Source organism: Salmo salar, chromosome 25, assembly GCF_965601325.2.
Source record: "Salmo salar chromosome 25, fSalSal1, whole genome shotgun sequence".
In the NCBI taxonomy this organism is placed as follows: domain Eukaryota; kingdom Metazoa; phylum Chordata; class Actinopteri; order Salmoniformes; family Salmonidae; genus Salmo; species Salmo salar.
Window position 1 is genome coordinate 29,426,990 of NC_138315.1, and position 14,646 is coordinate 29,441,635.

Sequence of the window (14,646 nt, forward strand, 5' to 3'; positions counted from 1 at the left end):
AGAAGCTGTTAAGAAGCCTTTTGGACCTAGACTTGGCGCTCCAGTACCGCTTGCCGTGCGGTAGCAGAGAGAAGAGTCCATGACTAGGGTGGCTAGAGTCTTTGACAATTTTTAGGGCCTTCCTCTGACACCGCCTGGTATAGAGGTCCTGGATGGCAGGAAGCTTGGCCCCAGTGATGTACTGGGCCGTACGCACTACCCTCTGTAGTGCCTTGCAGTCGGAGGCCGAGCAGTTGCCATACCAGGCAGTGATGCAACCAGTCAGGATGCTCTCGATGGTGCAGCAGTAGAACCTTTTGAGGATCTTAGGACCCATTCCAAATCTATTCAGTCTCCTGGGGGTGAATAGGCTTTGTCGTGCCTAGACTGTCTTAGTGTGTTTGGACCATGATAGTTTGTTGGTGATATGGACCCCAAGGAACTTGAAGCTCTCAACCTGCTCCACTGCAGCCCCGTCGATGAGAATGGTGCCGTGCTCGGTCCTCCTTTTCCTGTAGTCCACAATCATCTCCTTTGTCTTGATCACGTTGAGGGAGAGGTTGTTGTCCTGGCACCACACGGCCAGGTCTCTGACCTCCTCCCTATAGGTTGTCTCATCGTTGTTGGTGATCAGGCCTACCACTGTGTCATCTGCAAACTTGATGATGGTGTTGGAGTTGTGCCTGGCCATGCAGTTATGAGTGAACAGGGAGTACCGGAGGGGACTGTGCACGCACCCCTGAGGGGCCCCCGTGTTGAGGATCAGCGTGGCGGATGTGTTGTTACCTACCCTTACCACCTGGGGGCGACCCGTCAGGAAGTCCAGGATCTAGTTGCAGAGGGAGGTGTTTAGTCCCAGGGTCCTTAGCTTAGTGATGAGCTTTGAGGGCACTATGGTGTTGAACGCTGAGCTGTAGTCAATGAATAGCATTCTCACATAGGTGTTCCTTTTTTCCAGGTGGGAAATGGCAGTGTTGATCTGTTGGGGGCACTGTGAAAATTTGAGTGGGTCTAGGGTTTCTGGGATAATGGTGTTGATGTGAGCAATGATCAGCCTTTCAAAGCACTTCATGGCTACAGACGTGAGTGCTACGGGTCGGTAGACATTTAGGCAGGTTACCTTAGTCTTGGGCACAGGGGCGATGGTGGTCTGCTTGAAACATGTTGGTATTACAGACTCAGTTAGGGACAGGTTGAAAATGTCAGTGAAGACACTTGCCAGTTGGTCAGCGCATGCTGTGGTTACATTCCCAAGTAGCCTACCGAATAAAAAAATACTAGTTAATTGGGTTTCCATCTCATTTTCAACTCCACTGATGGTTTGTCTCAAAAAATGTTGCCTTATATAGGCTAGTGAATGTGCCCACCGGTATTGGCGCTGCACTAGCCAACAGCTCGCAGATAGGCTACACTGCATATATAGCCTATAGTATACATGATAACATTATTATGGACAAAAGAGAGAGATTCGTTTTATTTGTGTAACGACAGTCAAGCATCGACATCATGTCACCAGAATAAGACCCTCAATATTTCTTGGAAAGGAGCATCAAGCTAAACAGCGTGCAATTTCACCACCATGAAGTTCATCATAACATATTTCATATGTAGCCTAATAAACTCCATGCTTGACAGAGTCAAGTGGGAGGACCACACAACATATATCAACATTTGTTCTTGTATAAATTATTTTACCTACACAAGAAGAACCCACCTTATCTAGAGTATTTTGTTTTGTCAACATTTGGAAAGTTTACTGGCAAATGTGCTGTTTCCATCAGGCCTATTTTAGGCCTACTTTAATCACATATAATGTAGGATTGAAACTTGGTTTAGTCTCAGCAAAACTGGGGTGGTAATTATTAATTGAGGTCTCTGCTAACCAAATATGTTTTGTTTTTTGAGGGACATTGTGTCACACGGTCTGCTGCATGGCTTTTTACTCTGCCCCGTGCCCCAATGCAATAAATACACTGTATATAGGCTATTGTATAGAATAGGCCTACATATTGGGTTGTAGAGAAAAAAAACTTACAACCTGTCTCAGCTAAAGTGTCTATTTATATGGCCCCTGTGCCATATGCCTCTGTCATAGAAATATATAGAATATATTGGTCGAATTAATAATAGAATGTATGATTTCTTTGATTATTTGTTGATTTTTAAAGAAGAGCCTTCATCTTGTTGTCATGGAGATTCCTCTCGGAATTTGCCGCCCAGGACAGCATTCTGGGATTACTGGGTCTCCCCAAACTATCATGGCGTCCTGTGAAGATGGCGACTACCATTAAACAGGCGTTGCTGGATTTCCTAACTATTTAAATTCAAGGAATTGGAGACATAGGTAAAAAAAAAAAAACGGTGTACAAATGTGTTCTAGCGCAAGCATCGGTTGTCTGCATACATATTGTTGGTTTTGTGCGACGAGTCAAGTAATCTACCAACTGCTAGCAAGCTAGTCGAATGAATGAGGCCGCGGGTGCTGATACGGCGTGTCTTTGTTAGATAACCCGTAGTGGCTAACTAGCTAGCTACATTAGTAATTTTAAAGTTCAAGTATTAAAAGTTGCCACGCTTAAGACTGCTAACTTTTTTGGACCATTGGGTGGGTTTAAAAACGACACAATCCTCCCGTTGATAACTAGCTAGCATTAGCGTGCTACGCTAGCTAACTATACGCCAACTAGCTAACGTTAGTGCTAGCGGGGTAACGTTACTTTACTTGGCTACTTTAGTTGCTATGTAGCTGCCCAGCAAAGTACCTTTCTAACTCTTAGCCAGCGTTCAGCACAGTTGTTTTTATCTAACGTTACCGAGCAAGCGTTATTGCCAGTTGAGATGGACGATTACAAAAAGGTTGCACGTAAGTGGGTCATTGGTTATGTAATACTGCTGCAGTGTGTTTCTTTTTGTTGTGTGCCCAGACTCAGTGTAACCAAGAGGACATTCATGGCTGTTTGTTTAACGGTAGTAATGTAATTCATTTGTATTGTCTTGACATTCTGAAACAGCCAGGGATGTATTCATTAGTCAGATTCAGTTGCAAAACGTTTTGCAATGGAAACCGTTTATTATAGAAAGTAGTAACCACACAAAAGAAAAGAGGAAGGACCTACCTGAATTTGTCCAATAGAAACACTCATTTTCGTTGCAAAAGGTTTCAGTTCAGAGTAGGCCTATAAACGGTTTTGCAACAGATGGAACATTTAGCAACGGAATCCAACTAATCAACACATCCCTGTTGAGTGCCTTGGAGTAACTGTACTGTTTTTCCTTACAGAGTGAGAGACGAGGGCCAGGAGAACAGTGCTAGGGGCCCGAGGTTTTCAGGCCATCACTCACCCCCACACAGAGCTGATAAAATGGAGTGTGCGATGGACACTCGGCAAGGTGTGTTAAAGATTTACTATAGAAATATGCCTGTAATGCGATGGATGGTTATCCTCACATAGAGGGTTATACCTAAATACGGGAAATTCACTTACTTGGCAATGCTTCTTAAATTCTCATTTGGAATGCACCGGTGTCTTATAAACACCTGTTTCTAGTTGCTGGTAGAACTCCAATAATTAGGAAATATTCAGAAGTATATTAAATCAACATTTTGTACCAAGTGAGAAATGCTTCTCGTGTGTGACGTAGACCTTTGATTGGGTTGTGCTGTGCTGTCACCTATTTATACATGTGGACACGTCTTTTAGAAATAACTACTTCCAGTTTAGATGTTGGGAAATGTAATATGTCTGGCAGCTAAAATGACGAGGGATCTCCTCACTCAGTACAAAAGGTGGATTTAATATCTTTCTGAATATTCTCTGGTTATCAGAGTTTCACCAGCAACTGGAAACCCATGCCCAGACATACTCCGAAACTTTGGCGGCTAGTAAGTATTTTTTAAACCTCCCGCTTTGGGCTGCATGTGTAAATGTGCAGTATATACAGTACCAGTCAAAAGTTTGGACGCACCTACTCATTCTAGGGTTTTAATTTATTTGACTATTTCCTACATTGTAAAATAATAGTGAATACATCAAACCTATGACATAACACATATGGAATCATGTAGTAACCAAAAAAGTGTTAAACAAATCTAAATATATTTGAGATTCTTCAAAGTTCGTAGCCACCCTTTGCCTTGATGACAGCTTTGCACACTCTTGGCATTCTCTCAACCAGCTTAATGAGGAATTATTTTCCAATATTCTTGAAGGATTTCCCACATATGCTGAGCACTTGTTGGCTGCTCTTCCTTCACTCTGCGGTCCAGTTCATCCCAACCATCTCAATTGGGTTGAGGTCAGGTGATTGTGAAGGCCAGGTCATCTCATGCAGCACTCCATCACTCTTTTTTTGAAAAATAGCCCTTACACAGTCTGGAGGTGTGTTGGGTCATTGTCCTGTTGAAACACAGATGATAGTCCCACTAAGCACAAAGCAGATGGGATGGTGAATCGCTGTAGAATGCTGTGGTAGCCATGCTGGTTAAATGTACCTTGAATTCGAAATAAATCACACTGTCACCAGCAAAGCACCATCACACCACCACCTCCATGCTTCACAGTGTAACTACACATAAAGAGATAATCCATTTAGTTTCACAAAGACACAGCGGTTTTAACAAAAATCTAAAATTAAGACTAACGGTCCTCATGAGAGGCAGTTTCATAATAGCGCTTGATGGTTTTTGCGACTGCACTTGAAGAAACTTTCAAAGTTCCTGACATTTTTGACTAACCTTCATCTCTTAAGGTAATGATGGATTGTTTTTTATCTTTGCTTATTTGAGCTGTTCTTGCCATAATAAGGACTTGGTATTTTACCAAATAGGGCTATCTTCTGTATACCACCCATACCTTGTCACAACACAACTGATTGGCTCAAATGCATTAAGAAGGAAAGAAATTGCAGAAATTAACTTTTAACAAGGCACACCTGTTAATTGAAATGCATTCCAGGTGACTACCTCATGAATCTGGTTGAGAGAATGCCAAGAGTGTGCAAAGCTGTCATCAAGGCAAAGGGTGGCTACTTTGAAGAATCTAAAATATATTTTGATTTGTTTAACACTTTTTTGGTTACTACATGATTCCATATGTGTTCATAGTTTTGATGTCTTCACTATTATGTTGCACATCTTTTAGAATTTTGAGCGTTAGCTTGGGAAGTTAACGTTACCTGACACTCTTGTCCCTGCTCCCCCTTTCTCTTTTGCTGCTGTGGCTGGAAATATTTCACTCACTTGAGAATTTTTTTTAATTGAAGACAGATAAATGTAGCTATCTTGCTTGCACTTTATACAGTTCCAAACAAACTAGCTAACTTGCTAGTCTAGTAACATTAGTTAATCATGTTTCTATCATCAACATACTTGTGAATATTTGATAGCTAATTGCCATTACAATTGTGGCAGCAATATTATAGAGCTAAATGATGTTCGTTTTTAGGTTATATCTAGCTTATGTAGTTAAACTAGTTGGCTAGCTAATGTTAGTCAAACAACCTAACTTACCTTTCTTGCAGTTTCTCATGCAGGGTCACTCTGAGGGGATTCAAGTGAATTGTGTTTCACGCCGCAGAGCTTCTGTATTGCGCATTGGTCACTCGCGTACTGGTCCCTGGCGTGCCATTTCTCGCACAGGTGCATTCTGAAGTGATTCAAGTGAATTGTGTTTTCGAGCCATAGAGTGTGTCTGTATCGAGCATGGGTCACTCGTGCACTTGTCACTGGCACTGGTGTTTCTTGAGTTGTAGGCTGCCTGCCACAGCTCACAGAGCTGAATAACCTTCAGAACTGTGTTGAACCCAGACAGATTATCTTTTTACCAAGAAAAGTGAATGTGCTTTACAGAAGTTTATTGACACTATATTTGTTAGAAAGTTTATTTTGGTGTGGTGGAAATGATTCTGCCGTGGAGCAGTGCAACACTTAAGTGAACCTAGAGGAAACACTGCCGCAAGTAAATGTTTGGTGAACATTTCTTTGCCGTGCTTTCAGTAGACTATCGTCTTGACCTCAAGATAGCTATAGCTATGCCGCTGGAGGTTCGAGCTGGATTGGCTAGATCATGAAATGCCAACGACACACACACCAGAGGTTGCCAATTCTCTTCCTGGCCACCTTTCGTTAGGAATGTATGTCCCATGTTGCTGATGAAATTCACCATACTCGTAATTTATCCAGACAAAGAAATCAATTGGTTAATCTGTGACTAAAGAATGTGGTTGGCTAATCTGTAAATAAGGAATATGATTGGTTAATCTGTGCAGGTGGGGACGAGGCAGCAGAGAGTGAACACACTCTAGAGGAAACGTCTGCAAAAGAAGGAAGTGAGATGCCGCACAAGAAGAACAAGAAGCACAAAAAACACAAGGGCAAAAAGAAGAAGAAGAAACGCGGCAAGGGAGAGCGGGAGACCAGCTCAGAGTCGGTCCCAGAATCCGACGTAGAGAAGCCACCAGTCAGAACCAGAGCAGGGTGAGGCTCCTCCCATTAGAACCAGAACATTGTTTGACGACTCCCGTTAGAACCACAACAATGAGGAAGTTAGATTAAGCTTAACTGCTGTGCACGTGCTTAACCTATGCCACTTTTGTTTTGAGAAGACTTCGCCGTCAGCCAGAGCATGGCACCTGGCTCACGCCTGGGAGGCAGCGCAGTTCCAAAACGAATGCAATTACTTTTCACCCGGCGCATACTCCTCCCACCAGAGCAACATGGGCCAAATAATTGAATGCACTCACTGCTAGACTCTGCCCATTACACCCAGACCTGTGCTATACAGAACAGGGTGTTGCCTGGTCACCTGTAGATGGTTTCCTGACTGGAATATAGGAGACAAAGCAGCAGAAATGTTGCACTAATCAGCCAACAGGCTCTTGTTTGTCTTCATACTATTGGGACGATTGTGAATATTTGCTGTTATAATAAATGTTTTATTTGTTGTTTTTAGCTTGAGGAGTGCTGGCCTAGTGGTTTCTGATGCAGGAGCAGATACAAAAGATGAGGCAACAAAGGGCTTGATCACAGGTAAGGAGTGTGGCTCGGGGTTCGGGTGTAGGAAATGAATAGATGCTAAAGTTATTTGTTGCTAATGCCTGTGTACCGGTCCAAGCAGATAAACCTGAGGTATGTGATGCTAAAGCCAGAAAACACAAAAGACATGTTGGAAAAAAGAAGAAAAAGAGGAGGAGAAAAGGGGAAGAGAAGCAGGAGAAGAACTCACCTTTACACTCCCCATCAGAGAGCGAATCTATGTCAGGGACAGATTCTGAGTCTGAGGAGAAGCCAGCTGGCACGGTTGTGCAAGCAGTTCCCATCCTGTCTAAAGCCAAACAAGAGGAAAGGGTGTCCTCCCTACGCCTAACTCTCGGCCAAAAAGAGGGATCTCTGAAAATGTGTCAAACCTCAGATGAGCACTCTGCGGATGCACGAGGAAAGACAGAAGAGAAGGCGCCCCCTGCTGACAGGGAGGAACAGACAGTCTCCGTCATAAAGGCAGAAGATTCACGGAGCGACAGGTGCTTCAGTCACACCCAGGAGCTTCCAGACATCATCCCCAAGCAAGGCGGCCAGAGAGAGGAGACAAACGCAGGGCAGAGGTCAAAGGTGAATAACCATGCTCCGTCACGGTCAAGGTCACAGTCACTGACGGACACTAAAAGAGCCAGATCGAGTCTTAGTCATTCGACAAGCTCCAAGCGGTCCAGATCAAGCCGCAGTCGTTCACAAAGCCCCAAGCGATTGTCTGGTCTGCCTGTGTCTAGCAGGGGCAGGTCTCGATCCTTCTCAAAGAGCATGACTCCCAAGAGGAAGCAGTCTAAGTCCCTTAAAAGGACAGGATCTAAGTCCCTTTCTATGTCCCCTAGGAGAGGACTTAAGTCCCATTCTCTGACTCCTAAGAGAGGACACAAGTCTCCTCTGTCCCCTAGAAGAGGAAGCAAGTCACCTTTGTCCCCCAGGAGAGGACGCAAGTCCCCCAGGAGAGGACGTAAGTCCCCTTCTCTGTCCCCCAGGAGAGGACGTAAGTCCCCTTCTCTGTCCCCCAGGAGAGGACGTAAGTCCCCTTCTCTGTCCCCCAGGAGAGGACGCAAGTCCCCTTCTCTGTCCCCCAGGAGAGGACGCAAGTCCCCTTCTCTGTCCCCCAGGAGAGGACGCAAGTCCCCTTCTCTGTCCCCCAGGAGAGGACGCAAGTCCCCTTCTCTGTCCCCCAGGAGAGGACGCAAGTCCCCTTCTCTGTCCCCCAGGAGAGGACGCAAGTCCCCTTCTCTGTCCCCCAGGAGAGGACGCAAGTCCCCTTCTCTGTCCCCCAGGAGAGGACGCAAGTCCCCTTCTCGTCCCCGGGGGCGCGCCCCCTCGCCCCCAGGAGAGGACGCAAGTCCCCTTCTCTGTCCCCCAGGAGAGGACGCAAGTCCCCTTCTCTGTCCCCCAGGAGAGGACGCAAGTCCCCTTCTCTGTCCCCCAGGAGAAGGCGCAAGTCCCCTTCTCTGTCCCCCAGGAGAAGGCGCAAGTCGTCTCCTTTGTCCCCCAGGAGGGGACGCAAGTCGTCTCCTTTGTCCCCCAGGTGGGGACGCAAGTCTTCTCCTTTGTCCCCTAGGAGGGGCCGCAAACTGTCTCCGTCTCCAAGACGAGGGCGGCGGTCTGAGTCCAGGCCTCGTGGTCGTGTCAGGAGGTCGAGGATCAGGACCCCTCCCCCTCGTCGTGGTAGACCCTCGAGGTCCCGCTCGCCTGTGAGGCTGACTCGCCGCTCACGCTCCAAATCTAGACGGCTCCGTCATTCCCGGTCCCGGAGAAGAGGTCGGCGCTCCAAGAGCAGCTCCCCGTCTCACAGGAAGAGGTCCCCCCCCAGGACACGACGGTCCCGGTCTCCAGTCAGGAGAGGCAAGCGTACTCGCTCCCGCTCTGTCGTGATCCTGAAGAGGAACAGGAAAGGCTCACTGTCCAAATCCCCAACCGGCAAGAACACCAAGTCCCGCTCCAGGAGCTGCAGGAAATCCAGTTCACCAGTACAGAAAATACTTTCTAGATCACCAAAGCGGAGCAGGACAAAGTCCAGATCCCCAAGACGCAGTAAACCATCAAGATCACCATCGCCATGTAACAGGTCTCGTACTCCTAAATCCAAATCCCTGAAAAGAAACAAGTGTTCACTGTCAAAATCGCCCAAAAGAGACATATCGAAATCCAGGTCTGTCTTAAGCGACAGGCAATCTGAGAGCGTATCCCCAGAACGCTCAAGATCCAGGTCTGCTGCCAAAGACCTGAAATCGGTCAAACATACTGCAGACAAGACTGTGAATGATGAAGCACCTACCAAGCCTGTTGGGGAGGCTGTAGCAGCAGCTGCAGCAGGGCCCTGGAAGCCCTTCCCTTGGGCTGCAGCCTCCAGTTCTATCATACAGGGCAAGCCAGTGGCTGGGCAGGCTGACGAGAGCAGCTCTGAGATTCCATCTGAAGACCATGACTCCGCAGCAGAATATCCAAAGGGAGCAAGAAGCCCAACAAGCTCCTCTGAAGAAGAGCCAGATGAGCATGCTATCTCCAGGTCTGTTTCACCAGAGACCGTTTGTGCTGATCGTCGCTACAGGGCATCATCTTCTAAATCCTCCATCAAGAAGGCATCATCCTTGAAACAACGTCAGTCCTCAAAATCAGCATCTCCTGCCAGGAAGTCCCACTCACCTGCCGGCAGAAAGACGTCCACCTCTCCCTCACGGAGGTGCTCCCGGTCCAAGTCTACCTCTCCCTCTCAGTCCAAATCTGCCTCTAGAAGGAGGTGTTCCAAGTCCCCATCCAGGAAAAGGAAGTCTGTCTCCCCGCCTGCCAGACGGAAGAAGAGGTCCAAGTCCAGAAGTCCTGTCCGGCGCAGGAGATCACGCTCTAAGTCACCAGCACGGCGCAGGAAATCGCGTTCCAAGTCCAGGGCCAAGCACTCAAAGTCCCGCTCCCCGGCCAGAAGGAAGAGGTCCAAATCCACAGACAGGAGCAAACGCCTCAAGTCTCGTTCTCCAGGCCGGAGGAGAAGGTCCGGGTCGCGACGGCGCCGACCCATCATGCGAAATCGCTCGTTTGACCGCCGCGACCGATGGAAACGGGAACCAAGCCATTCACCCATCCTCATCCTCCGCAAGCGCCGGTCCACATCTCGAACCCGCCGCAGTGCCAGCAAGACCCCTCCTCGTCTCACTGAGCTGGGTAAGACTACAAGTATGGGGTTTTTTGGAACCCTCTTCCCGACAGCTAAAGCTACGAAGCTTCTGCGCATGTGCAGGATTCTCTTTTTTACACACAATCTGTGCTCTACTTGTTCAGCTGCCCAGAGTACAGGCTACTCTGGCGAAAGCTGAATCAATGTCTGCAAGATCACATAATGATAGTGTTTTACCGAATATAATAGCATAGTATAACGTTACTGTAAGACAAAAATAACCACCTAATTTCTTACGAGATTTTTGGACGATTGTGCGAATGGTCGCACTTCTCTCATGCAGCCAAAACTCAACCGCGTGCACCACTAAGCAAAATATGTGCTTTGATTGAAACAAAACACAGGTATGCTACAGTTTAACAAAATTTGCAATAGAATTCGCTCATTGTACATAATTCAAAACAACACTAGGTTACTTCGAACGACACTGTTGCTAGCTCAAGAAGATCTAAATGCATATCCCCATGAAACTAATTGATGCTGCATGGACGTTTCATCAGTAAAACTTAGACTTGAATGTGAGCATTCTCACAATCATCACCTAGTTTCTTATGATATTTTAGGGTGTTTTTTGTCTTACAGTAACGTAATACTATGCTATTATATTTGGTTCTGTTATATAGAATACTATCATGCTATCTAGCAGACATTGTTTCAGATTTGATCGAACTTTATTAAACAAGCACCATTCGCCAGAGTAGCCTGTTCTCTGGACAGCTGAACGAGTACAGCAGAGACTGGGTGTAAAGTAGAGAATCCCACACATGTGCAGAAGCTTAGTACCTTTAGCTGTCGGAAAGAGGGTACCAAAGAACTTGGATCCGCAGCCACTCCGTATATACATACACCAATCCAATGTATTGTCATAGTTATGTACCCTCAGTTTAATGGTGGCTGTTCTAGGCACCTTAGAACAGATTAGGTGTGATAATGTAGTCTAAAATTCCACTGTTGACAGATGTCTGTTCTCCCCTTTCCTCTCCCCTTTCTCTCTTCACAGACAAAGACCAGCTCCTGGAGATAGCGAAGGCCAATGCAGCAGCCATGTGTGCTAAAGCAGGTGTGCCCATTCCAGAGAGTCTGAGACCCAAGGCCATCCTCCAGCTTCCCCTGCCCAACCCAGCCCCAACCCCTCTGAATCTGCCTCTTCCCCTGCCCTTGCCTCTCAACATGCCCGGCATGGGAATTCCCAACATGAACATGCCCAACATGAACATGCCCAACATGAACATGTCCAATATGGCCATGAGTGCTGCCATGGCCAGTATGAAAGCTGCCACCATGACTGCAGCCCTCACCAACATGGCCCAGATGTCAAACATGCCCCAGATGGCTCCCCTCCCCACCATCACCAACAAGCCCCCTCCTAGCCAGGCTCCCCAAACAACCCTCCCCCCCCTCAACCTGGACCACATAGAGGAGGTGAAGAGGAAGGTGACTCAGCAGGCCAACATCTACAGCATCAAGGAGCTCACTGAGGTAAGACTTACAAGAGACCTGTACTGTATGTAATAACAAAGATTTACTTTATCAATTGAGGATGTAGACACCCCCCTTGATGTATTACAGCAAGTTTCAAACTTTAGCTCCATTTGTATTGTTTTATGTAATGATTTTGGCAATTAAGCCTTGTATCTGCTTCCCCAGAGTCATGATCTTGTGGATACCATTTTTATGTCTCTGCATGCAGTTTGAAGGAATTTGCTAACTGTGCAATTGCTAACTAGTGTTACCGTCATGCCTGGAAGTCTATGGTAACTGCTAGCATGCTAGTAGATGCCATAGTCTTCCAGTCCATTGCGCTAATGCTAGTTAGCATTGGCTCACAAAACTACCTCTAACTTCCTTCATACTGGTTGCAGAGACCTGACTCTGAGGAAGTAGATAAAGGGCTTCATTGCCAAAATCACAAAATATCCTTAAAGGTTACAAACATGAAGAGAATGAACCTGCATCTTACTGACGAGTCACCCGGTTCCAGATGTTTTATGTAGTGTCTTGAGTTTACAAGCACGACAAGACTCGAATGTGAGGACAACTGTGTTGTTTGGGGTGTTCTCTTGTATTATTCTGACTGTGTTCACAATGATTTGTTTACGTTTCTAATATCATTCTGTGTGTGTAGAAATGTAAGATGATAGCGGCAAGTAAAGAGGAGATGGCCGTAGCGAAGCCGCACGTGTCTGATGACGAGGATGAGGACAGGAAGCCCTGTGGCAAAAGCTTCTTAAGTGTAAGAACTCCCAAGCTTCATTCTAGCATTCACCCACCATACATTCAAACATTCATGCATATTAGATGAATGATGAGTAGTAGAGTGATTTAGTAACTTTAATTTTTCTCTCTATTCCGCAGTAACTTTCTTTGGGGCGCATCAGAGGTACTCCCCATGGATACCATCACCAGGTGGACAGAAGTCAAGGTTGTTGTGGTTATAGAGCAGGAACCTCATCAGATACTGCCAGCCCTTGTTCTCTGGATAATCATTCCCTCCCCAGCCCCTCCTACCAGTATTCTAGCTGTCTGGGGAAGTGTTTGAAACGTCAGTGATACTGTGTCCCATTGGACAGACTGGCCTGAGTGTTCTTGTGTGTCATTGGACAGATTGCAGTGTGTACAGTGTGGTTATCCCTAGCTTCTACACGTTGCTCAGACAGAGCTCTCTGGACAATGACTGAAGCAAAATGATATAGGAACATATTTTCAATGTTTTGTCAACCCTTTCTAATGTTAAACTTCTGTTTCTTTTTTATTGTGTTCAGTAATAATATTTCCACCTCATGGTTCCTTTAGTGACATTTTAACCTGTAATTAAGTGAACTGCTCGGTCTGCCCTCGGCACGCACGGGCACACAAATACACACATCAGTAATATGATGGTCAGGTGTGTCTTTAGTGACGGGCAGACCGACCAGGTCTCTCCATTGAGAAGACAAACTTATCAGGTCTTTGTAGGATCCACTCTAAATGTTTTGTCACTTCTTCTCTATATATTAACTGATGTAATCTTTAGCTATTTTAATGACAAATACATTTTAGAATTTCCGTGATCAGTAGTAGAATATTATTTGGCTGGCTTTGTACATAATATGTTGATTATTAAAGGAAACCAGTAAATGACCTGTTGTTTAATGTTCTTTATGTAGGAGCCTAACTGTTAAGGTCCACTTTTTTTTCTAAATCTTTACCTTGTGGTCAGTACTGCAGGGGTGTATTCATTACGCTGATTCTGTTGCGAAACGTTTCTCCAATAGAAACTTGTTTTAATTGTTTGTATTAATTACCGCTGATGTATTATATATTCTTTGATTCTAATCAGAGACTGATTCAGACCTGGAACACAAGTTTTTTAGTTTGCTTGAACACTTGCTATGTTTTGAAACAGTTTCTATTGAACGATACTTTACACCAAAATGTTCTTGAACAGACTTTGAGGTACGTTTGCTCCCGTTTGATGAGTGTGGTGAGGTGTGGCTTGAACCAATGAGTGACGTATTTAACAGTATCCCTGTTTTTCATCTGGTTGTTCAGTACAGCACCATTTCCATTCAGGTGAACTTTCCCAACTTAAAAACGTATTGAACATAGCTCAGGTTTGTTATTTCTGACCTCACAGCTATATGACTAACTCTGAGCTGTGTAAGTAAGTTGAACCTCATTCCTATTCCAATGGACAACCCTATTGACCTCAGCCAGGGATCTAGTGCTAATGGGTCCTGAGGCACTGGAGGTCCTTCTGCCTTGCACTTCGTTGGGTTCTAAAGATCCACAGTTCATTGTTTTACTGGCCCTTATTTGGGCATTTCAGACCGCACGTTCAGAGCAGGGCCAGGGGTGTATTCATTATTCAGACTCTGTTGCAACGATAACCATTAACCGTTTATTCTAGGAACCAAGAACGGAAACAAACGGAGCAAACAAAATAAAATGTTGAGGGACCTACCTCAATTTGTCCAATAGAAACTTGTTTTCAGTTTGGGAAAAAACGGTTTCTGTTGCAAAACAGAAAAAAATTATGAATACACCCCAGCTACGATCAAGTCGTTGTCACCATGGTGGCTCATGGAAGCTCTTTAGTATAAAAAAAATGATGGTGGAACACTTTCGACAGCCGGACCATAGTCCCAGGAAAACGGGTCATACACACTCATTAGTCAGCCCCAGTCAGTCCGCTAAATTCTGGTGGAGAGATCAGAGCTGAACTGTTCTCAGAGTTAGATAGTGAAAATGACAGACTTTTCTGAGGATGGGCTGGACCACTACCTCTTGAATCAGGTGAGGATCATATGCTGCTACATAGTGTGTGTGTGTTGTGATTATTGTGTAATTGTGCTTATTGTGTGTGTGTTAGGTGGACTTGGTGGTACCGAATTGTGGACAGGCGTGTTGAGGTTCTGAAGGTGGTCAGAGATCTGACCGCTGAAGTCAGCAAGATAGATGGATGCTTCCAGGCCATTTCCCA

At 45.7% G+C, this 14,646-nt stretch overlaps 1 protein-coding gene across 1 annotated transcript; it reads left to right on the top strand.

Annotated features, from left to right (window-relative positions):
• Nucleotides 1–2,197: 2,197 nt before the first annotated feature.
• LOC106586502 (uncharacterized) lies at nucleotides 2,198–13,304 on the top strand. The gene is made up of 10 exons (XM_082969230.1): nucleotides 2,198–2,323; nucleotides 3,260–3,369; nucleotides 3,806–3,862; nucleotides 6,247–6,454; nucleotides 6,930–7,006; nucleotides 7,092–8,308; nucleotides 8,341–10,171; nucleotides 11,185–11,663; nucleotides 12,310–12,417; nucleotides 12,540–13,304. Exons 2-10 carry the CDS (start codon nucleotides 3,342–3,344, stop codon nucleotides 12,540–12,542), a joined length of 4,008 nt encoding a protein of 1,335 aa, XP_082825356.1. The 5' UTR covers nucleotides 2,198–2,323; nucleotides 3,260–3,341; the 3' UTR covers nucleotides 12,543–13,304.
• The last annotated feature ends 1,342 nt before the right edge of the window (nucleotides 13,305–14,646 follow it).

What these genes read in the sequence shown, in the direction of transcription:
- LOC106586502 (XM_082969230.1), top strand. Translation starts at nt 3,342, where the DNA reads ATGGAGTGTGCGATGGACACTCGGCAAG. An exon ending in TGCGATGGACACTCGGCAAG is followed by an intron (nt 3,370 to 3,805) that starts GTGTGTTAAAGA and finishes TCTGGTTATCAG; the next exon opens with AGTTTCACCAGCAACTGGAA. An exon ending in AACAAAGGGCTTGATCACAG is followed by an intron (nt 7,007 to 7,091) that starts GTAAGGAGTGTG and finishes TACCGGTCCAAG; the next exon opens with CAGATAAACCTGAGGTATGT.